At 48.7% G+C, this 20,507-nt stretch overlaps 3 protein-coding genes across 4 annotated transcripts; all 3 read right to left on the reverse strand.

Moving 5' to 3' along the window:
- Positions 1 to 5,586: 5,586 nt before the first annotated feature.
- Positions 5,587 to 6,380, reverse strand: PLAC8 (placenta associated 8). 2 transcript variants are annotated; one of them, XM_065736090.1, is made up of 4 exons: positions 6,208 to 6,377; positions 5,963 to 6,087; positions 5,769 to 5,872; positions 5,587 to 5,669 (listed from the first exon to the last, which is right to left on the reverse strand). In XM_065736090.1, coding segments are annotated over exons 1-4 (336 nt in total). In that variant the 5' UTR covers positions 6,314 to 6,377; the 3' UTR covers positions 5,587 to 5,668. The 2 variants fall into 2 exon arrangements, with proteins under 2 accessions (XP_065592162.1, XP_065592161.1); XM_065736089.1 differs by lacking the exon at positions 5,587 to 5,669 and having other exon boundaries at positions 5,765 to 5,872; positions 6,208 to 6,380.
- Positions 6,381 to 7,225: 845 nt separating this feature from the next.
- On the reverse strand, positions 7,226 to 8,502 carry LOC136048828 (placenta-specific gene 8 protein-like). Its single transcript, XM_065736684.1, has 5 exons — positions 8,398 to 8,502; positions 8,131 to 8,250; positions 7,938 to 8,062; positions 7,420 to 7,523; positions 7,226 to 7,333 (listed from the first exon to the last, which is right to left on the reverse strand). Coding segments are annotated over exons 2-5 (336 nt in total). The 5' UTR covers positions 8,237 to 8,250; positions 8,398 to 8,502; the 3' UTR covers positions 7,226 to 7,332.
- A 4,109-nt stretch (positions 8,503 to 12,611) lies between these two features.
- COQ2 (coenzyme Q2, polyprenyltransferase) lies at positions 12,612 to 18,994 on the reverse strand. The gene is made up of 7 exons (XM_065736639.1): positions 18,733 to 18,994; positions 18,323 to 18,489; positions 16,604 to 16,725; positions 16,299 to 16,384; positions 15,348 to 15,481; positions 14,736 to 14,924; positions 12,612 to 12,802 (listed from the first exon to the last, which is right to left on the reverse strand). Exons 1-7 carry the CDS (start codon positions 18,992 to 18,994, stop codon positions 12,647 to 12,649), a joined length of 1,116 nt encoding a protein of 371 aa, XP_065592711.1. The 3' UTR covers positions 12,612 to 12,646.
- Positions 18,995 to 20,507: the final 1,513 nt, after the last annotated feature.

Here is a 20,507-nt window from a genome sequence, read left to right on the forward strand (position 1 = left end):
TGATTCTCATGACTGGAGTGTGGCTGTCATTAGCAGCTGCAAGCAGGAGGAAGCTTTGCTAGGCAGCAAGAACTGCCCTGCATGCAGCCACTGTGCCCACTGCTGTGGAAAGTGGGATCTAGCAGCCCAGAGGGGTACTCTCCTACAGTGTGAAAACGAGCAGTTTCCATTTGATGTGAGGCCTCTGTGAGATCCTTCCTGCACTGAGACTGGATCTTGAGGGGCAAAAAAAAACATTTCTGAAGAAGGATGTGAAATAACTGAGAGCAGACAAGCTAAACTGGTGGATGCTTTTATTTATTGCTTGATTTATTTATTTTTTTAAGGGAAAAGGTGATGTAGCTCAAAAGGGAGAAAAATGACTTCTTTTTTTTTTTTTTTTTTTTTGAGGGAAAAGATGAGGTAACCTGGGGGATAAAAAAGATATTTTGGAGGGAAAAACTGAGGTAACTTGTAGGGGACAAACAGCAAGAGAGAGCAGTTCAGACGTCACAAGCTGCTGAAAGAAGCAGAAAGGATGGAGACTCTAACAGGTCTTCCTCAATGAGATATCTTGCTTTGTGTAGCTGTTTTGGCCGCAGGCATTAAGATAGAGCAGGAATGAAGCATTGGTAATGGAGTATGATTTTCATGGGATTGATTCAAATTATCAACTGCCATTTTCCTTTATTCACAAGTCTAAAGCCCAATTTCAACAGAAACAGGCACATAGCCCAGGAGAAAAGCTGAAAATGGAACATCAGCGCTTCTGATACAGTAAAAGGTTTTCCTGCAGTGGAGGAGCAGAGGGCTAAGGTACAAGAAAAAGTGAGGAAGAAAGCAGAGGAGGGGACTCTGAAGCTCCCGGTTGCCAGTTGATTTTGGTCCCATGCTGTCACTATGTGCCTGTTTTCCCCTGGACTGCAGACTGTTTCCCACAGTATTCTCCTGGAGAAGCTGGCAGCCCATGGCTTGGGCAGGTGTACTCTTTAATTGGTACAAAAACTGGCTGGATGGACATGCCCAGAGAGTAGTGGTGAATGCAGTTAAATCCAGCTGGTGATCGGTCGTGAGCACCTTCCCTGTCATCTTGGTCTGCAGCAGCTCCTTGAAGTCCACCCTGATGTTATTTGTCACCCCGTTCCTGATCAGGGCCATGTCCCTGAGCTCCCCATAGAGGAATAGGGCACTGAAGAAGTGGCACATCTGAATAGATCACAGAATTGTAGGAGTTGGAAGAAACCTCACCGAGTCCAACCCCCCTGCCAAAGCAGCTCCCTACCCAGGTTGCACAGGTAGGGGTCCAGGCGGGTCTCGAATATCGCCATAGGAGATTCCGCCACCTCTCTGTGCAGCTGTGCCAGTGCTCCATCACTGCACTGTTAAGTTCCCATGTACATTTGTGCACACTTGGGCGGAACTTCCTGTGCTTCAGTTTGTGGCCATTTCCCCTCATCCTATCACACACACTGCAGAGGAGAGTCCAGCCTGATCCCTTTGCCTTGTGTTCCTTAGAGATTTACAGACATGGATCAGATCCCCTCTGAGTCTTTTTTTCTCGAGGATGAACAGACCCAGGTCTCTCAGCCTTTCCTCATAAGGGAGGTGTTCCAGTTCCACGCCCTTTATCACCCTTGTACCCTCCGCTGGACTCTTTCAAGGAGATCTGTGTCTTTTTTGTACCAGGGAGCCCAGAACTGGACACAGTACTCCAGGTGAGGCCTCACCAGGGCAGAGAAGAGGGGGAGGATCACCTCCCTCGACCTGCTGGCCATGCCTCAATAAAACACACTTTCAAACTCCACGTTTGACTTGAACCAAGGCCAGGTCCCCTCGGCTGCCCCTGTGAGCCTCTGTAGTCCGCCATTTTGTTTTGGCACCGTGCCGCCATTTTGTGGCCAGACTCCCGCACGTGTTTAACGTCGCACAGCTGCACTACTGGCTGCCGGCCACGCCTGGGCGCGGTGTTATCAGGCAGTCCCGGGACCGACTGCCGCCTCCCAGCAGCCGGCTACTGCTCTCAGGTACATCCGTTCGCGTTTGTTTGCAATAAGCAATACAACTGTACGTTACACAGATACTTCGAGCAGGGAACGGGCAGAGTGCAGGGCAGCGGGGCGGAGCAGGGCGGGGCGGGACTGGCGGTGCCGGCGCTGTGCTGGGCTGTGATTGGCGGGCGGGGCGGACGCGGATGACATAAGTTGCACGGACACGTGCGTCGTGGGTTGGCTTGGTGAGGGTGCTGCTGTTTCCCGGATGGGAACGGTGCGGTGCGGTGGGTCGGGCCTTGGGGCCGCTCCAGCTCTTTTGGGCTGAAACCTGGAGCGGGAGTCCTGGATTAGGTTTGTCCGGCAGCTTTGGAAGCAGTTTGGGTGCTGGTCGCGGTCGTGCTGGTGTCGGTGGTGGAGCAAGGCATGAAATAAAGAGAAATAAATGTAAATTAAGGGACCCCTACCCCTCTGGCGCTGCCCTACAGCCGCACGGGGCCGGGCCTTCCCTGCGACTGGCTGCACCCCCACCCCCCCTAATTCCCAGTTCCCAAACATTTCCCAGCACTGCGTGTGTGGGTGGGCTGCCCTCCCCCCCCATTTTACATCACAGGCGGGTCAGGCTCAGTCTGTAGCCTGGGTTCAAGGCTTAGGCTGGGCTTGCAGTCCCAAAATTTGTCAGTATTGGTTTTTTTGAGGGGTTAAGGAGCTTATAGGGCAGTTTTCAGGGCTCAGAAACCAGGGCATAAGTCATGCCATTGTGAAGCTGCAAAAAGAAAAAAAAAAAAGGCTTAAGACTTGTATTTTCAGTAATTGAAAATGGAACCAAAAGTCATGTTCTTGGGGCTCTTGGAAAAAAGTGCTGAGTCTTTCGTTTTCAGAGCTTGGCAATGTTACATTTTGGGCGTAACAACAAGCCCAGAGGGCTGGTTTTGTAACTCAAAACTGGAGGTAGCCATACATTTCTGAAGCTCACAGAAAGTCCCACATTTTTTGTGATTGGAAATAAGGGATTAGTCCCCTTGTTTCTGAGGCTCAGAAAAATATCGTTAAGTCCTACCTTTTTCAGGCTTATGAATGCAGACTGGGCCCAGCATTTTTGAGCCTGAAAACAAGCTGTTTCGGGGTTTATAAACAGACAGTGTTGCATTTCTGAAGCTCAGAAAAATAACTAAGTCCCACCTTTTCAGCAATTGAAGAGGGAGGCTGAGTCCTGTCTTTCTGAGTTTCTGGATCTCAGAAATGAACTCAGTGCCATGTTTTGGGGACTTGAACACAGGATGTAGGTTGTCTGTTTCCAGCCTCCAAAATAGAGGTTTTGTGGGTGAGCAAAGTGTGGTGGGGTGGGAATGGATGCGTAAACCCTCACCAGAGTTGGGGTTCTGGGTTGCATTGGTTCCCAAACCTAGGGATGCTGGCATGTACCAGGCTGAACAGTGTTTGAGAGATAGTTTCTGGACAAAATGGTACCATCTAGGTTCTGCTCTTTATTCAGTATCTACATGTTGTTCAGAAATACTTTTGTGCTGTTGTGACACACATCTTAATATTTAAGTTATGACAGTGAATGATTTACAGCCTTGGCAAAAGCTTCAGTTGTCACAAGTACCCAGAGCTTTAATTTAGCTGGAGGTAGAATTAGCCAAACTCAAGCTTTTATTTAACTGTTTTAATTAGCTTATAACAAGAAGCAACATCAATTAGGTGGAGACAGAATTAGCCAAAGCTGAGGCTGGACTGGGGCCTTGGAGGATCCATCAGCTGTATCTTCTACAACCAGAGCAGCCACAAGTTTCAAGAAGCAGGAGCAACAAGAAACAAGCTGGGACATCCTTTACCCAGACTTTATGATCTGGATTCTGCACTGTCCAGAGCTGCAAAACAAGCAAGAACAGTTAGTTTATCTTCCCAGAGAAGCAAGCAGAATTAAGTACCTTGCTGTACAGCACTGGTGCCTGCAGGGCCCTGCTGGTCCAACCCTGAAAGATCTTGTTTTGCCTTGAGCCCCTGGCAGCAGGGTAGAAGGATGGAGCAGTCACATAGGCAGCCTATTAAACACAGCTGTAAGGACGCTGAGCCAGAAGCCAAGGAACACCTGATAAGCTTAGCGAGAAGAGCAGTGTCCTTGAGTGCAGAATTGAGAAAACAGGATAACTAACAGTGAGAGAAGAGTGGGCTGCCTGGGAAACAGCTGTCAGAAGCAGCTAGGAATAAGATGTCATAAAACCATAAAGTCATCTGAATTAGAAGGGACTCCCTCCAGTCTGACCTTGAATCCATCTCCAAGGGTAGGGCTCCAGCCACCTCTCTGGGCAGCCTGTGCCAGTGCCTCACCACTCTTAGCATAAAAAAACTTCTTCCTTATATCCAATCTCAATCTTCCCTCTTTTAGATTGAAACCATTTCCCCTTCTCCTTTCACAACAGACCCTGATAAAAGAGTCTGTCCCTTTCCTTGTTATAGCCCTCCCTTTAGATGCTAAAAGGCTGCTCTCAGCTCTCCCCAGGGCCTTCTCCCTTGCAGGCTTAAAGAATGAAGGACATTGCTCCGCCACCCCCCACCTTGCAAACCACATCCTAACACCTACCCCTGTACTGACACTGAAAATAGATACAATTATCCGGGAGCAGATTCACTGCGAGAGCTCTGCAGGAGGTCTCCAGGGCAGATGGGACCCTGGTGGCTGGTGCCTGCTGATGTTGGGTGCTGTGACACAGACCTTCCTGTAGTGAGATGCTTTTTTGCCTTCATCTGACCTAGTCCTGGGAGCAGTTTGGTTTCTGTCAACGCTGGAACCACCTTGAGTAAATGCATATAAACATGGAGAAAGGCAAGGCATAGTTAAAATACTCCGGAAGCAATTATGTATGATAAAAAACACAGAAACAAAGCCCCTTCATATTACTGAACTCTGCACACCCAATCACCATTATCTCACACCCATGGGCAGGGAAACCCTTGCAGTGCACAGCCAACACCCATGCAGCCCCAGTGTTTCCAGAGGAAGGGGAAAATTGCCCCAAAGGAGTCCCTTGGCAGCGTGGGGAAGAAGGGACAGGGCTGGGAGATCCCAAGGCTGGGCACAAGATGCAAACCTGTCACTGGTGCGTAGGGACCTCTGATGCCCTGAGCTCAAATGCCTCTGTGCAGCAAGGCAGCACATGAGCACATGGATTTTCCCCAGCTCTGAGGGCTCTGGGCAGGTGGACTCTGTGCTGTTGTTCCTTACGAGGCTCGTGCAGGCGTGAGAAGCCAGCCTGTGGTCCTCACCGCTTCCCCATACATGCCATCGCAGGCCTTGCTGTGGCATGCATGGGGGAGCTGAGGTGTCTGCAGGCTGGCTCGGCTTCTGCTTCGTTGCTCGCTGGTTTTTTTCCACCAAATGTTGCGGTCTAGTCCCATCACAGTCTGCAAGAGAAGGTCTCTACCTGGTGTGCTCAGGGCTGCTCTGAATGTTCAGCAGACAGCAGCACGCTGTTCTCTGGTGTTGCAGCAAGTTGCCAAGAAATGGTAAAATCAGAGAACAGGTGAACAAACACAGACATACACAGAAGTGTGGGCAAGCACTGCTATTTATTGACTGCATTACTGAAGAAAAGAGGAAAAACAAACAAACAAACAAAAACTAGGGAAAAATAAGAAATGTAGCAAAATGCACAGTCCTAAAGGGCAGCATCAAGTCCATAGGCTGGGCAGCAGCGTCTGCAAGAGAAGGTGGGGTTGAGGGGTGGGACGCGCTGGGCCTGCTGGAAAGGGGCTCCAGGACCCCCCAGGTGGCTCTACAGAGCAGGGAGCACTCACCAGAAGGTGCGCTGCTCTTTCCGATAGTTGATATCCCTCTTCAGCTGGCAGAGAGAGCACATGGGGCAGCACAGCACTGAGTAGTAGTCACTGAGGATGGAGCCCTGAGGAGAAAACACCATCACATGTGCAACCCCTTGTGGCTCTGCACCCGTAGGGCCATCCCACACCGTTTCCCCCAGCCCACCACTGACCGGGATGTTGTAGCGGGTGCGGTACAGCGTCCGCATGGCCACGCTGCCACCACACAGGCAGAACTCGTCCAAGTCGCTGGCCACCTGGCAGCCCAGGCAGGGATAACAGAAGGCTCCACAAATGCCTGCAAGAAATGGAGGAAAGCCTTGAGCTCACAGCCTGAGCCAGGCCCAGAAGGATGCACACCAACACTACCGACATCCCCTCGGGAGGGACCCAAGGCACAGGGCTGGTGCCTACTCACAGACACTGCAGTCAGACATGCAGTCCAACATCCCCGTGTGCCACTTGCTGGGCTGCGGAGGCATGGAGAAGCCAGGCTGGACCGTCACCACATGGTGGGAGGCCATGGTTAGGGCTCTGCACAGAGTATCCTGCAAGAAAAGCCGAAAGGGAAGGAAGGAACCTCCTTCCTCAGCAACTCCACGGCAGCTTGCTTTCCTTCATCCTCCTCACTGCCTCACACCCAGGCACCAGCTCCCATCCCTCCTCACCAACAAGCTCCCTAGGGCCACCAATGCTGCTGCTGCAGCTACCCTGCTCCCATCCTTCCCAGCCGAGAAGCTGCATACTCTACCAGACACCCCCTACTCCCTCCGTGCCCACACCCATCTGCTCCCATAACAGCCTCACCTGAGGCCCCTTCTCTCCTCGTCCCACCTGGCTGTCCCTTCAACTTCATAGCTCCAAATCTGCTTTTCATTAAGCCACAGCAACGCCCCACAACATCCTATGCAAAGTTCCATGTGCTCTAGCTGCCCTGAACAGGGATACAAGGCAATGGCTGCTTTGTGCTCCCATCCCCAGCACAGTGGCTGGCAACCCAACCTTTGTCCCTTACCGCTGCTCCTCCTGCACAATGCCACAACTCCACTCCCACTGGGATGCCCAAACAGAAAACATCACCCCCAGTCCTTCACTTTCCTTGCCCAGGCACTGCTATTTCACCCTAATCTCCCACCATCTCACCCCAAATCCCCCTCCAGCCACACGCACCTGTCCCGTTTCTGGTGCCACTGTCCTGCCCCGCTCTCCATCCCTTTTATGCACTGGGTGCTGCCAACCTCTGCTCCTCCCGGCCAATGTCCAGATGCCCCGCCCCACACAATGTCCCCACTGCTCCCCCACTAACGAGGAAGCCTGCTGACATGAAAGAGGCTGACACCTCCACCAGTACCCCACGTGCATCCCAAACAACTTAGGAAAGGTACAACTGGGAGGACCCTGGTGGAAACCCATCCACACAAGACATGATAGGCAAGGAAAGAATTGCTCTTTATTGGTGGCATGAATGAGGGGGGACAGGCAATGGTCATAGGTGGCCACGTGTCCCTTCCCATAGGACAGAAGTGGTGTCGTCTCCACAGCATCTGCAAAGGTAGAGTGAGGCAGTGAGAGGGGAGGCAGCCACGTGCACTCCCTCGTGGTGTGGGCACAAAGTAAAGGGCACACCGACCAGAAGATGCCCATCGCTATCCTCCTTTTGATGTCCCTCTTGATCTGGCAGACAGAGCACACGGGGCAGCAGCAGGTGATGCAGTGGTCGGAGCAGATGGAGCCCTGCAAGAGAGGCAGGCGTTAGGTGCAGGGCTTCCCAAAAACACATTTTGGCACAGAGAAGGCCGGGCTGAGCCGGTCACTCTCCGCATCTCACATCTCTTTGTAGCAATTCGACCAGTCCTGGCTGCAAGAGGAGAGCAGGCTTGTCAAAAGGAGATGATAACACAAAAAGGGAGACGTGATGGCTTACCAATGGCCTTGCGAGAGCAACTTATCTTTTGTTTTCCCGGTCTGAGGCAGTGTGGGGGGAAAGCACCTTCCACCTTCCACGCCCCCACCTTCCACCCTCCTCCTGCCCGATGGGGAGGGCAGGAATGGCAGAGCCCGGCCCACGTCCCCTCCGCGTGACTGTGCTGGGGACTGAGACAAACGGGGGAGAAGGGAGTGCACTGCTTCCCCCAGCCCACCACTGACCGGGATGTTGTAGCGGGTGCGGTACAGGGTCCTCAAGGCCACGCTGGTCCCGCAGAGGCAGCACTCGCTCATGTCACCGGCCACCTCACACGCCAGGCAGGGGAAGCAGAACAGCCCGCAGCAGCCTGCAAGGTGGGGCGCGCCGTCGAAACGCGCTCAGTCAGCCCCCGCCCGCCCGACCCGCGGCACTCACAGACGTTCCAGTCGGTGAAGCAGTCCATCAGCCCCGTCTGCCACCTGGGCTTGGTGGCCACGGCCACCGCCTGCGGCTGCAGGGTCACCACGGTGGGAATGGACATCGTCGAGAGCCGGGCTGAGAGAGGGGAAGGCAGTTAGAAGGGCTCGTCCGCGCAGGAGCCCCGCGTCCCCACGCCACCCACCCCTCGCTCTAAAGCCTCAGGTGCCCCAGGTGTGCCTGGCGGAGCCGCTGGCACGGCGCTGGGGGATGAGCTAAGCTCACCTCGCTGCACCGACGGAGACGGGAAACGGAGTGATGCCAGGCAACGGGCGCTTTGCTACAAATTTGTTTCTCCCCCAATGAATGCGGAGCTCCTCCCTGTCCTGTGCGTCGGCTCAGAGCCCAGATCAGAAGCCGACGGTCGGCGGCAATGTTGCCGACCCTGCACGTCGAGCTTGAACACCTGCAGCAACGGGAGGAAACAGCAAGCAAGGAGCAGCCTGTCCATAAAGCAGCTCCTTAGCAGCTTCTTAACGGAGCCGCTCGTTCCCCAAGTAGGAGGTGGCAAACATTTTGCATTAAGCCATTCGCTGAGCAGAGGAAAGTAGATACTGATTTGAAGAAGTAATTACGCAGAATATTGTTAATGGTTGCTTGCAATACCGCAGTAGTCCTTGAATGTTGCGGATGATAGCTGTGATGAGTATTGTAGTTGGGAAGACGTTGCAAGGCTGGTCTGCTTTGCCGAGGCAAAAGTAACGAGGAGGGAACGACTACAGTGGAACAGACAGCATCAAGATGTTTCCCTGTCTTTCTTAACTGTGTGTGCCGAGACTTCTCCGATTGCTCTTGCATTCCACAGCAATCTATGGGACAAAAGGAGTTTTGGGAGGAAGTAAACGACCCGCAAGGACTAACAATGGATCATCAGGACGCTAGAATGATGCTAAATGACATCGAAGATTGCCTAATAACGTTATGTCTATCAGGCAGTCCTTGGGGGTGGATAGGTTAATGAATTTGGGAATGCAATGAATATCATAGAATCGCCAAGGTTGGAAAAGATCTACGAGATCCTCTAGTCCAACCGCCTGCCTATTACCAGTAGTTCTCACTAAACCGTGTCCCTCAACCCAGCGTCCAGATGTTCCTTGAACACCCCCAGGGTCGGTGACTCCACCACCTCCCTGAGCAGCTCATTCCAGTGCCTGACCACTCTCTCAGAGAAGTATTTCCAGACGACCAATTGGGGGAGCATTCTTGGAGAGTTACCTCAATGCTACCTCAGCGCTGCCAGTGAAGAACACCATGCTTAATGGTTAACAAAACTTCGCTGTTAAGTTTCTTCTCATCCCTTTCTTTAAGTCAACACACACGTACATGCATACATGTCATTTTCCCTCGCTATCCTGCTCTTCCCAGGCTGGGGTGCATGCATTAGCACCGTGCTATTGACCTTTGGAGAATGCTGGGGTGCAGTGGGGCAAAATTGGCACTTCTGCTGGCAGTGGTGCTTGGAGTAGTAGGATGTGATGGCAGTAGGGGCCAGGCCCTTCCCATGTGAAACCACAGCCGCTGCTCCACCTAAAGCCAAGCACTTCATTCTGCTCCCACCTCTTTCCCCAGAGACCCAGGGTGCATTCAGGCAGCAGAACAGGCAGGACCCACACTATTATCTGCTCCCTGCAGCTGGTGTGGCTGTGTTTGGAGCTGAGCTGAATTTGCTCCTCAGAAGCAATGCCTTTGTCACCGTTCACTAAAAGTACACCTGTTCCCTGCTGCTGTGAGAACATTTGTGGTTTCCCTCTGCTTATGGTCCCACTTAGCTCTGTGGTAATGAAGCAGTGTGTGTAATGGGGTGAGGTGCGGCATGGCCTTAGAGAGACACCACATCCAAGCTGGGGCTGTTTCTAAACATCACCTCTTCTCGTCCTGCCTGCAGCATGAGCCCTCACCCTAAGGGGATTCACGATTTGCTGCAGCACACACACATACATGCAGGCACATACAAGTTTAGGCATTACTCTGTGTTCCTCTGCCTTGTGGTGCTACAATTGCTTAAGCCATATTTTTCTACTTTATGGTACCTGGACAGGTTTCCTCATTGTTCTGCCAGCCCTGTGAATACCTGGTGGGCAGAGGTGTTGTGTTTCTTGCTGTGAAACCCACTCTTCCACTGCCATTTCCTGTGTGCATGCAGTAATCACAGAAGCATATCAAGGCTTGGCTTGGAAGGGACATAAAGCCCATCCATCTCCAAGCCTTGCCATGGGCAGGGCGGCATGCACTAGCCAGGGCACTCCTGCTGCTGCAGGAAGAGGAAGAGACTTCCATAGGTGCTATGGAATATGAGCTCTTCTCAAACCACAGCAGCTTAAAGATATGTCAGTATGTAAGAAACCAATAAGTAACTTTTGCCACAATCCCTCAGGTACTGTTAGAAACATTAAGACACATAAATGTGAATTACATCACTAGATTACATCACTCTTTAACCTCATAAGTGCCTCATAACCAAAGTTCAATAGGAAGTTGGATGCATTCAGTTCTCCCTCTTGATATAGGATAACTGAGCAAAATCTTTCACTATGTTCACTGATTGAGTTGAATGTTGGCTCCTTGCCTTGGATGCACAAAGCTTGCTTTCCTAAACAAAGCATCCCAAACATAGTATTTGTATGGAAACTGCTGAATCACAGCCTGAACCACTGATTGATCACCTGAGTTGAGCACTGAGTCAGCTGCAGGAGCACAGGTGAAAGCAATTCATCTCTGCGAGCAGAAGGGGTAGAGTCTGGCTCCACCTCTCCCAGACCCCATTTAATGGCTGACCACCAGTGGGGAAGGATCTTCAACAAGAGATCCTTCCCCTGTGGAGTTCTAGGCAAATCTCAACCATCAGTGACAGGTGAGCCTTTCCTTATATACTAGTTGTCTTTATACTATCTGGATAAGCTCTACACAAATATACTGTCCACTTTCATTATTTTATGTGGGTGCTATTCTTTTGGGGTATTCACCTTACAGCATCATACCAGTAGCTTTGAAGAAGCATCCTTCCCAGATGAAACTAAGTCACCAGGGTAGACAACTGCATGTGCACCACCTGCCAGCAGGTGAACGGAGGTCAGCTCTGGCGTTTCAGGTTCTTGAAACAGGTGTGCCTGTCACTCTCTCCACAGCAAGTCTCAATGCAGACAGCAGGAGACAAAGAAAAGCGCAACAGTGTGCTAACTGTATAACCAGACCATAAGGGGGTGGAAACCTGGTGACTGCCTGGAGCCCTGTAGTTTTAGCCTGCTGTTCCTATTCTTATTTTTCATAGACCTCTTCCTGCAAGCAAATTCTTTCCATAAGAGTAGAAGAAAGCAGAAGGTAAGCAAGAGGAATTAAAAGGAGGAAATGAGATTCGCTTTCTAAGACAAGTTGGTAGCTTAGAGCCAACCACCACTCATGCACACTTGGCTGGCATCAGCTGCTAGTTGTTAGGTTGGTAGTCCACATTCAAATCACAGAATCAGAATCATAGAATCCCAGAATGGTTGGGTTGGAAGGGACTGTAAAGCCCACCCAGCCCCAACTCCCTGCTGTGGGCTGGTTGCCCCCTGCTAGCTTAAGCTGCCCAGGGCCCCATCCAATCTGACCTTGAGTGCTTCCAGGAATGGGACATCTACTACCTCTCTGGGCAGCACTACCAGGGCCTTACTCCCCTCTGGGAAAAGAATTTACACCTAACATATAACCTGATTTTTTTCCTCCTTTAATTTAAAACCATTCCCCCTTCTCCTGTTGCTCTCAGTCTGTGCAAAAATGCCTCTCATCAAGTACTGGGAGAAGTCCACAAAGAAGTCTCCCCAGAGCCTTCTGAAAGCTTAACAAGCCCCACTCCTTCAACCTTTCTTCATAGGAGAGGTGCTCCAGAACTCTACGCATCTTCATAGCCCTCTTCTGAACCTGCTCCAATAACTCTCTATCTTTCTTGTGCTGGGGGCCTAGGCCTGTATGTAGTGCTGTGAACGAACGGTACTCTAAAATACTTTTTGTTGACGTCTCCGTGCTCTGGAGCTCACAGAGCGCTGACTGCACGCAGATATCTCACATTAAAAATCTTATTACTTCACACAACAAGCTCCAACTGAAGATGCAAATTCTTTGGAAATAAACCGTAACACCAAACACGTACAGACAGATTTTATTTACATATTGAAATAACTTTGCATTTTCCCACATCCAGCCATAGAGAGACATCGGTCTTCTGTACAAACTTCAGACTACTGCTTGTAGTCTGAAGAGCAGATCAGGAGTTCCCTTGTAGGACCAACAGAGCAGCCTCACTACTAGGGAGGCTGAAGTTGTTCAAGAGTAATCACAACTTTCATTGTAAGACAGTTTCATGTTGTGTTCTGTTGTTTTTGTTTGTTTTATTTTTAATAAATAGCATAAACCAGAAATAATCATGTCAAAAGTGCTCCCTGTCTTAAAGATACTAATTTTAGTCAGATTAAAACATCAATATCTATAGTAATTTCCACTACCTGTCTTCTAAAGGCTCTTCTACAGTTTCAGAGTTTTTCATTTTCCAGAGATTTCCAAGCACGATCCCTATGAAGAGCAGAACTCCTACAGTACGATTCGAAGCAAATTTCTTCCAACAGTCTTCAGGCTTATCTATATCCAATGTGTAAATCTGCAGAAGTACAGTATAAACATCCCACCGTTAGTATTATATCAACATACAAAGACTTGACACAACACAGACAAATGAAGGTCCATAAATTCAAAACCTCTCAGGTTCTAAACCTACTCCGAGCCCCGGAAGAAGCAGAAATGCTCTGTGCTTCCAGAGGATGGTTTGCATGACTAGCATCTACATTTACTTGACAGATTTACTCAACAGGCAGCAAAAGAGCAAAAGATTACCCACGGACCTGACTCCTGGACCCTCTCAATGCATCACAATATAAGCAGTCTAGGTAGTCATGCATGAAGTTTGATAATAAAATCTGTGAAAATCTCTGAGCCGGTAAAGAAGTCTTTGGAGATTTCCTTCAGCAGGAAGGCAGCTAATTCTTCAACTGGAACTTAAAGAAGAAAACTGAAGTACGTTCCTGCACCTTTCAGATCTCTGCTCGCACCCTGTGCTTTGATAGAAACAAGGCAGGGGAGGGAAAGCAGTGGAGCTGCTGTCCTGCCCAGCCACACCGGACACTACAACTGGCTAAAGCTCAGCTGCTCCTCACTGTTTACCTATGTCCCCCTTGCAAAGAGGAACTAGGACACCTGCTTGCAGCAAGATTTGCCCAGTGTGGCAGCTGTTCACAGCTTGAGATGAAAAAACCCCACATAGTACTGCAAAATCAAAGTTACTGAAAAACAAGAGCTAGAAATGAAACTCGATACAGAAGCCTTTCAGGAAGAATGATGAGAGTACACCTAAAACAACCAAAGTGAAAGCATCCCATAGAGACACGTCCCAAAATCTCAAACCCTGCAACTCAGCCCTGCACTACCCAAAAAGAAGCAATTGCTGACAGGTAACAAACCGTAGTATAGCAAGAGTTTTATAACCCATGGCTATGCTTAGTACCTATGAGCTGCGTGAGCCTCCCTGCTGAAGATCCACTGAAGTGTAATGGGCCTTAAAACAGCAAGTTTCATATTCATTCCATTCTTCACCTCTCTCACAGTATTACTGCTGTCACTATCACTCACCAGTGAAGGCCAGCAATTACTTTTCCTAGGGACTAACTTGTCACAACAAGACCAGAAAGCAAAGTCATTTAACAAGATCCGATCTCCTTCCTTTATGGGCAAGGCTAATTTCCTTTTTTTTTTTTTAATGCATTCAAATTTGTAACCCTCCATAAGCACGAGACTGAACTTGATTGTTTTCTGCTACAAAAACAATAGTCAATTAGAACTGTCAGGTACCAACAAGTTATAGTAACATTAACGGACAAGTTATATTAACATTTGCTACAGAAGATAGTGAAAAAGCCACATAAACTTTAGTTCTACTGTTAGGTGCTAGACTGAAGCTTCAGTGCATGGTACAGAATAATTACTCAGACGTAAAATTAACCATTTCTGGGAGACAGAACACACAACACTCATTTTCATGTAGCTACTATATAGCTATAGCCCCTAAAAACAAGTAACCAGATCAAAAAAATCTATTTGATATGGCAGACCATTTCATCTTTTAAATTATCTGAATTATCGTAACAAGCATCAACAGCAGTTTCATGTTGTGCACCAGACATGGCTAGATTTGCATCAGAACACCAACACAAAATCATACATGATACTGAGGTGGATCCAGCTGCAGCTGCTATCAGAAGCAGGAAGAAAATCCTTCCCTGGACATCACAGCTTAAGGTGAGGCAGACACGATTAGAAACAGATTGAAAACCAGTGCTCTACAGACCATGGACCGCTGGAGATGTCTACAAAAGTTACTTAAGAGAAGCAAGCTTTTTGTTGAAAAACTTAAATTGTTTTTACATGGATATTTGAAAGATGCATGTTTATGGACTTGGCGAATTGTCTGAGGTTGAAAAGCACTTTGCTACCATATCAAGAACACTGATGTGCAGAAGGTAGAAACGAATCCCTCAAACCTGGTGTGCTAGGTGAGCGCCTACGGCAGCCACAGCTGAGTAATAGGGGAAAGTCTGGTCACAGTTCATTCCTGCCACGCATAAACCCGAGACCATTGCTGTGCTGAAACCACTAAGCCACTGCTTCGTATCTTCCTTGAATTTCAGTGCTGTGGACTTTACGCCAATAATGATGTCGTCCCTCTTATCCTAGAATGAAAGGCACAATTAACAGATCTACAATCCAACGGCCACTTCACGAGGAAAGTAAAACAGGGAGCCTTCCTAAAGCCTCCAACAGTTGTTAGCAGGAGCACTACTCAAGTGTATTTGTAGGTGCCCAAATTAAAATCCCAATTAAAAGGTAGGTTGCAATAGCAGCCAAGAGCTAATACCAGCTGCATATTTATTTAAATAGTGCAGATGTGGGAGCATGTAAATAACGTTACACTTCCAGCTTTTTATCTGCACGTCAAACATTTACAAAAATCAATATAAGGTCCAAGGGCTGGGCTTCCTTCGGTGGTCATCTGAGGGTGAAGAACTGCAGCAGATTAGTATAACTATTTGAAACCAAGGCTGTATATTAAGCAGACACACACAGAGCTGTAAAGTTTATCACTGCTGTGCTACCTGGTGAGCATAAATGGTGTCGTAGACCAAGGTCCACATGACTCCAGCAAAGTACAGGGGCAGGCACACAGACCACTCGCAGGACCCTTGGATGGCAGACCAGCCAAGGAGGGCTCCCCAGTTAAACGTAAGTCCTAAAAACAAAGACAGACGAATGAAAAAAAAGTTAAAAAGGTGGCAGGAGCAGTCTGAGTTACATATATACAACTCAGAATCATTTGTGCAAGTGTATGGTGTGCCTGCAGCTTTTTGTGCAATACTGGCATCTCTATTTTCTAGCACATAGTTTCAGTCAGGTTAATAAATAAACGTAATTTGAAATTATATGCCATGGAGATACAAGTACGTACAGCTACACATTTTTCCCCCATTTAAATTTGATTTTCTTACCCTAAGGAAGCATTTGCGCAAAATTATTCAACTGCACTGACATCAATACACTGTAAAACTGACTACAGAAGAGTTCACAGCAGCCAAGCATGGCACTTCCGGGCTGAAAAAGGCAATTCTGGCTGATAAAGCTGAGGGCAGCTGGACTGAAAAGGTCCAGGTACACAGGGATGTGTTAGTGGCACACTCTGAAACAGTGTCATCACCTTTGGTATAGGACTTGATGTACAGGCTGAAGATTGAACAAATGTATTTTTAAGAAAGGTTTCAAAATAACTCTTAAAGTCGAGCTGCTTCTCAAGTGACAAACAAACATTCATTCTCTCTCTCAACACTACAAAGGACAGGACTGTTTGTGAAGGAAAAAATGAGACAGAACACAACTCCTGTATGGCTTATACATTGTTTAAGAAGCTTTTGGCACAGCAGAATGTTGTCTGCAAGGTAATTGTATTTTAATATACAGTTCCATAAAACCAGATTGCAGAAGCTCAATTACTAACTAATTTGTGGAATTATTAATAGATTAGCAGGATGGAACTGAAAACATTTCCAACTCACCCAAAACTAACTGTGGCCAATACGTTATTCTCTTCATCAGAGGGTAGGTGACCACAAGAGACAAGGAGGCTGCTCCCAGGATGATACTGGAAAAAGTAGTAAGTGACCTTACTGTTTGCTGGTCTACAGATCACAGGACACTGTATAGTTCACATTCACATGTGCTGAACTATTGGACTACAAGTACTGAACTACTTCCATGACTACAACCCTTCCGACCCCAACACACGCGCTGTTTGAAATCTTTGTCCTTAACAAAGACTAAAAAGGAAATTCTAAGCAACAGAAGATATGTTGTTTGCCACCTGTAGTAATTTAGACACAGAAGCACACAGAGAGCCAGGCTGAGCTGTCCACCAAGGAAAATGAAGGACTGAAAAGTGGAGATTTCTCCAGCTGCCAGGGGTCTTCCTGCTGTCCTTGCAACCTAAACGTGGAAAGAATAATGTTAATATTAAACTCAACATATTCTGAATGTATCTTGAAAGTTAAAGCCATGCCATGTTACACAAAGTATTTAACAGGAAAATTATTTTAACCATAATAGTGGTCGAGTTGAATTTAGTTCCTCTCTCAGGAGTAGAAAAACCATGCCAGGCAAACGGATGGAAGAAACAAATGTTAGAAAACCCTTTAAACTGAAATGTACAATGAGTTACTTGCCAAATATGACAATCATCCAAACAAATACACAAAAACAAAAGGGAAAACAAGTTTTACATTGATAGGCAACAGGTCTAATGTTGATTCGGGGAAGTTTGAAAGCCAGCTTTGTAAAGAATACAAAATAGGTATCAAGTGTTCTGCACGTGCCTTAATAATGTGAATTTAAACGTACTCCTTAGTTGGTTTTCCCTCTACTCCTAAACAACTTCTGCTACAACTTCAAATACTGTTTTTGCAGTTAAAAGTGTACGCTTAACACTGCTGTGACCAACACTACTGGACATCAAAACGAAGACATGGCGTGTTCCACTTAAAGAAAAACACAAAACCAAAACACACATCTATAAAAAAGCACACTAATATCAAAAACCAAACCCCAAAACATGACCAGCAGCACAAACCAACATCCTGCTACTGACTCAGCCTGCAGCACGCTTGTTCTGAAGGCTGCCTTTTGTGGTATGTAAGAAAGTGCTGCTATGGAAATGTCTGAGCCTTTACATTCAACCACATCAGATTCACACACAAATGTATGAATTACAGTGTGAAGTCCAGCATACTGATAGCACACCCTGGGAAATCTGCTTGGCACACACGCAGCTGTTAATAATCTCTGAACCTTAAACCATCCAAAGATTCCCCAAAACCTTTAGAGTCATTATTTCCCCAGTGGACACATAGAACAGTGCTGGAAGGAAAACTCCATAAAGCACAGCGGCCACCTTGCAGTGGCCAATATTCAGAGGGAAAACCTAGGATCAGAGAAGAAAATAAGCAAATAGTGTGGTTTCAACAGGATCCTCCCCCCTCCACCATGCATGTACATGTCAGCACCTGGCACCTGACACTACCTTTTGTTAATTTCCTGCTGGTGAACAAAAGGGAGGAAGAAACACAACATAAAAGAGAGGGTTAGTTCATGCTTGGGCAAGGTTCTCTCAGCAGCCATTTTTCTAGAGGAAATTAACAATAATCAAATAATTATACACACACACACACACACACATATATATATATATCAATAAAGGATAGAATCATACAATCATGGGATCATTGAATGGTTGGGTTGGAAGGGATCTTAAAGCCCCCCTAACACAAACTCCTGCAGTGGGCTGGTTGTTTTCCACAAGCTCAGGCTGCCCAGGGCCCCAGCCAACCTGGTCTCGAGTGCCGGCAGGGATGGGGCATCCACAGCCTCTCTGGGCACCCTATGCCAGTACCTCACCGCCCTCGCAGTAGATTGCTGCAGTCCTACGCAGTAGCATTATAAAAAAATAACGTCCACTACTCTAGGAGGGAGCACAGACAAATGAATTGCATGCATGCTGGACAAAGACACGGAGGAGGAACATCTCCACCTGCTTGTCATAGTTGCGGTCCCACAGATCGTTGATGGTGCAGCCAGCCCCACGCATAAGGACCGCCCCAACGCCGAACAGTGACAGCATGTGCCAGTCAGGCAGGCAGCCCGGCTCGGCAGCAAGCCCTATGCTCCAGGTGCAAGGCAGGTACAGCAGCCACGTCCCTGCGGGCAGAATGAGATCGGGATGGGCAAGGGGAGACAGAGAGCATCACCGAGCAGGCTCACGCCTCCATCGGGCACCGCGCTCAGCGCCGTGGCAACCGCGCAACGGGGATGCTCCGCGTGTCGCCGTGGCTACCGCGTCTTTAGGATGCCGCATTGCCACGGGGATGGCGCCCCCGCCCTTCATTGGCCGCCCCGTCGCCATGGTTACCGCGTGGCGAGAGCCCCGCCTCGCGCACCTACCGGCGGGCTGGTGCAGGCGCATCAGATGTAAGTAGGGCCGCAGCGGACTCGGCGCGGCGCGCACCAGCTCGGCCGCCGAGAAGCTGAGAGGCCGCGGGGGCTCCGGTGTGGCGGCCGGGCGGCGGAGCGGCGGGGCGGCGGCCAGGACCGGGCGTGCGGCGCGGAAGCGGCAGGAGGCCCACCTGAGCCGCGCCAGCAGCGCCGCCATCTTGCCGCTGCCGGAAGCGCTTCCGGCGGGGCGATGCGGTGCGCCACAGCGCATGCGCGGTGCCGTCCGCCCGCCGCGGGGCGGCAGCGGGGGGAGCGACCTGAGGGAGTTTGTAGGCTGTGAGCAGCAATTCGTGCCTGTTAGCTACCTGCAGCGACAGGTAGGACGCCGGGCAGCAATAGGAGACGGCCGGCAGCTCTTGGGTGTGCGGGGACTCGCTTGATAGACACTGGCTCTGAGCAGTAGGTTCCCATCCAAGTAACTTAACAGCTCATTCAGCGCAGTAACGCATCTGGTGTCTGACTGCCATACTGCAGTGTCTCGCTGCAGGCCTGGCAGCTGTTTTTGGCTACAGAATTTGCCCAAGGTGTTTAATGCAGGCGATTTCCTGTGTGCAAAGACATATGTACTCACACAGTGTGTCTCATTTTCCAGACCATAAGCAGTAAACACTCAGTTTTGCAAAGGGCCTCCGGATCTGCAGCCTCATTGCAGAAGTTCTCTGTCCCCTTACTGCAAACAAAGCATAAACTGGGGATGTGAGCTTTGGACGGAGCTGTAAAAGTTGACCTGTTGAGGTATGATGTTGGCAATAAAAGCTTTCCTGAGCTACCATTAGGAGTTCTTAGAAAACAGTTTTCCTGTCATGCTTCCGTCAGTGTGAACAGGGAACAGTTGCACGGACAAATAACCAAGAGAAACAGGTTTAGTTCCCTAAATTGCTGACTGCCAGGAGGAAGTAGAAAACCAGTGTGATAACAAAGTGACTTTCACGTGTTTACATTCACTGTTCTGATAAATGGCACTCCACAGAAGTAAATCAACAGTAAAACATGCAAAGAACCATAAAAGATACTCCTGGCTCAGGCAGAGTAAAACCCTTAAAAAATTGTTTTTTTCCACTTCAGTTATGTTTCGTGATGAGACCAATCACCACAGGCTTAATTCAGTTCTAGGAAACCTTCACTGCTGTTCACCTATGCTGGTGAAAACTGTCCTGCATCCTGATCTATCCTGTCAGACAATGTCTTGTTAAGTTTTATTCCAGTTGCTGTTATGATGTCAGTGTTTCTGATCACATCTTCTGAATTAAGCAATGAACAAACCCCAGAACATCTGCAGGCCTCTTTTAGGAAGCTTAGGTTTATGGGAACTGTTGAATCATGGCCTGAACAACTGATTGATCACCTGAGGCGAGCACTTAGTCAGCTGCAGGAGCACAGGTGAAGGCAGTTCACCTCTGTGACTGGAAGGGATGGAGTCTGACTCCACCTCTCCCAGACCCCATTTAAGGGCTGACCACCACCGGGGAAGGATCTCTTGCTGGAGATTCCTTCTGCGTGGAGTTCTAAGCAAGCTTTGACCTTTGGTGAGAGGTAAGCCCTTTCTAATTTATCGGGTATCTTTGTACCATCTGGATATTCTGTCCAAAAATATGCTATCTTTGTTATATTGATTGGGTACTATTCATTTGGGGTATTCACCCTACATTAGGAAAACAAGCTAGAAGAGTTTCGTAATCACTGGATTTCTATTCCTTGTAAAGTACTCTGGCCCTTCACAAACG

The sequence above is a fragment of the Cyrtonyx montezumae genome, unplaced genomic scaffold (assembly GCF_038088225.1).
Source record: "Cyrtonyx montezumae isolate F1298 unplaced genomic scaffold, pur_monq_1.0 scaffold_2, whole genome shotgun sequence".
Classification (NCBI taxonomy): Eukaryota; Metazoa; Chordata; class Aves; order Galliformes; family Odontophoridae; genus Cyrtonyx; species Cyrtonyx montezumae.

What these genes read in the sequence shown, in the direction of transcription:
- LOC136048828 (XM_065736684.1), bottom strand. Translation starts at nt 8,236, where the DNA reads ATGTCCATTCCCACCGTGGTGACCCTGCAGCCGCAGGCGGTGGCCGTG. An exon ending in CTTCACCGACTGGAACGTCT is followed by an intron (nt 8,063 to 8,130) that starts GTGAGTGCCGCG and finishes CCCACCTTGCAG; the next exon opens with GCTGCTGCGGGCTGTTCTGC. An exon ending in GCACCCGCTACAACATCCCG is followed by an intron (nt 7,524 to 7,937) that starts GTCAGTGGTGGG and finishes CCTCTCTTGCAG; the next exon opens with GGCTCCATCTGCTCCGACCA.
- PLAC8 (XM_065736089.1), bottom strand. Translation starts at nt 6,313, where the DNA reads ATGGCCTCCCACCATGTGGTGACGGTCCAGCCTGGCTTCTCCATGCCT. An exon ending in CATGTCTGACTGCAGTGTCT is followed by an intron (nt 6,088 to 6,207) that starts GTGAGTAGGCAC and finishes CATTTCTTGCAG; the next exon opens with GCATTTGTGGAGCCTTCTGT. An exon ending in GCACCCGCTACAACATCCCG is followed by an intron (nt 5,873 to 5,962) that starts GTCAGTGGTGGG and finishes TTTTCTCCTCAG; the next exon opens with GGCTCCATCCTCAGTGACTA.
- COQ2 (XM_065736639.1), bottom strand. Translation starts at nt 18,994, where the DNA reads ATGCGCTGTGGCGCACCGCATCGCCCCGCCGGAAGCGCTTCCGGCAGC. An exon ending in GCGCCTGCACCAGCCCGCCG is followed by an intron (nt 18,490 to 18,732) that starts GTAGGTGCGCGA and finishes TTCTGCCCGCAG; the next exon opens with GGACGTGGCTGCTGTACCTG. An exon ending in CTGTGTCTAAATTACTACAG is followed by an intron (nt 16,385 to 16,603) that starts GTGGCAAACAAC and finishes TACTTTTTCCAG; the next exon opens with TATCATCCTGGGAGCAGCCT.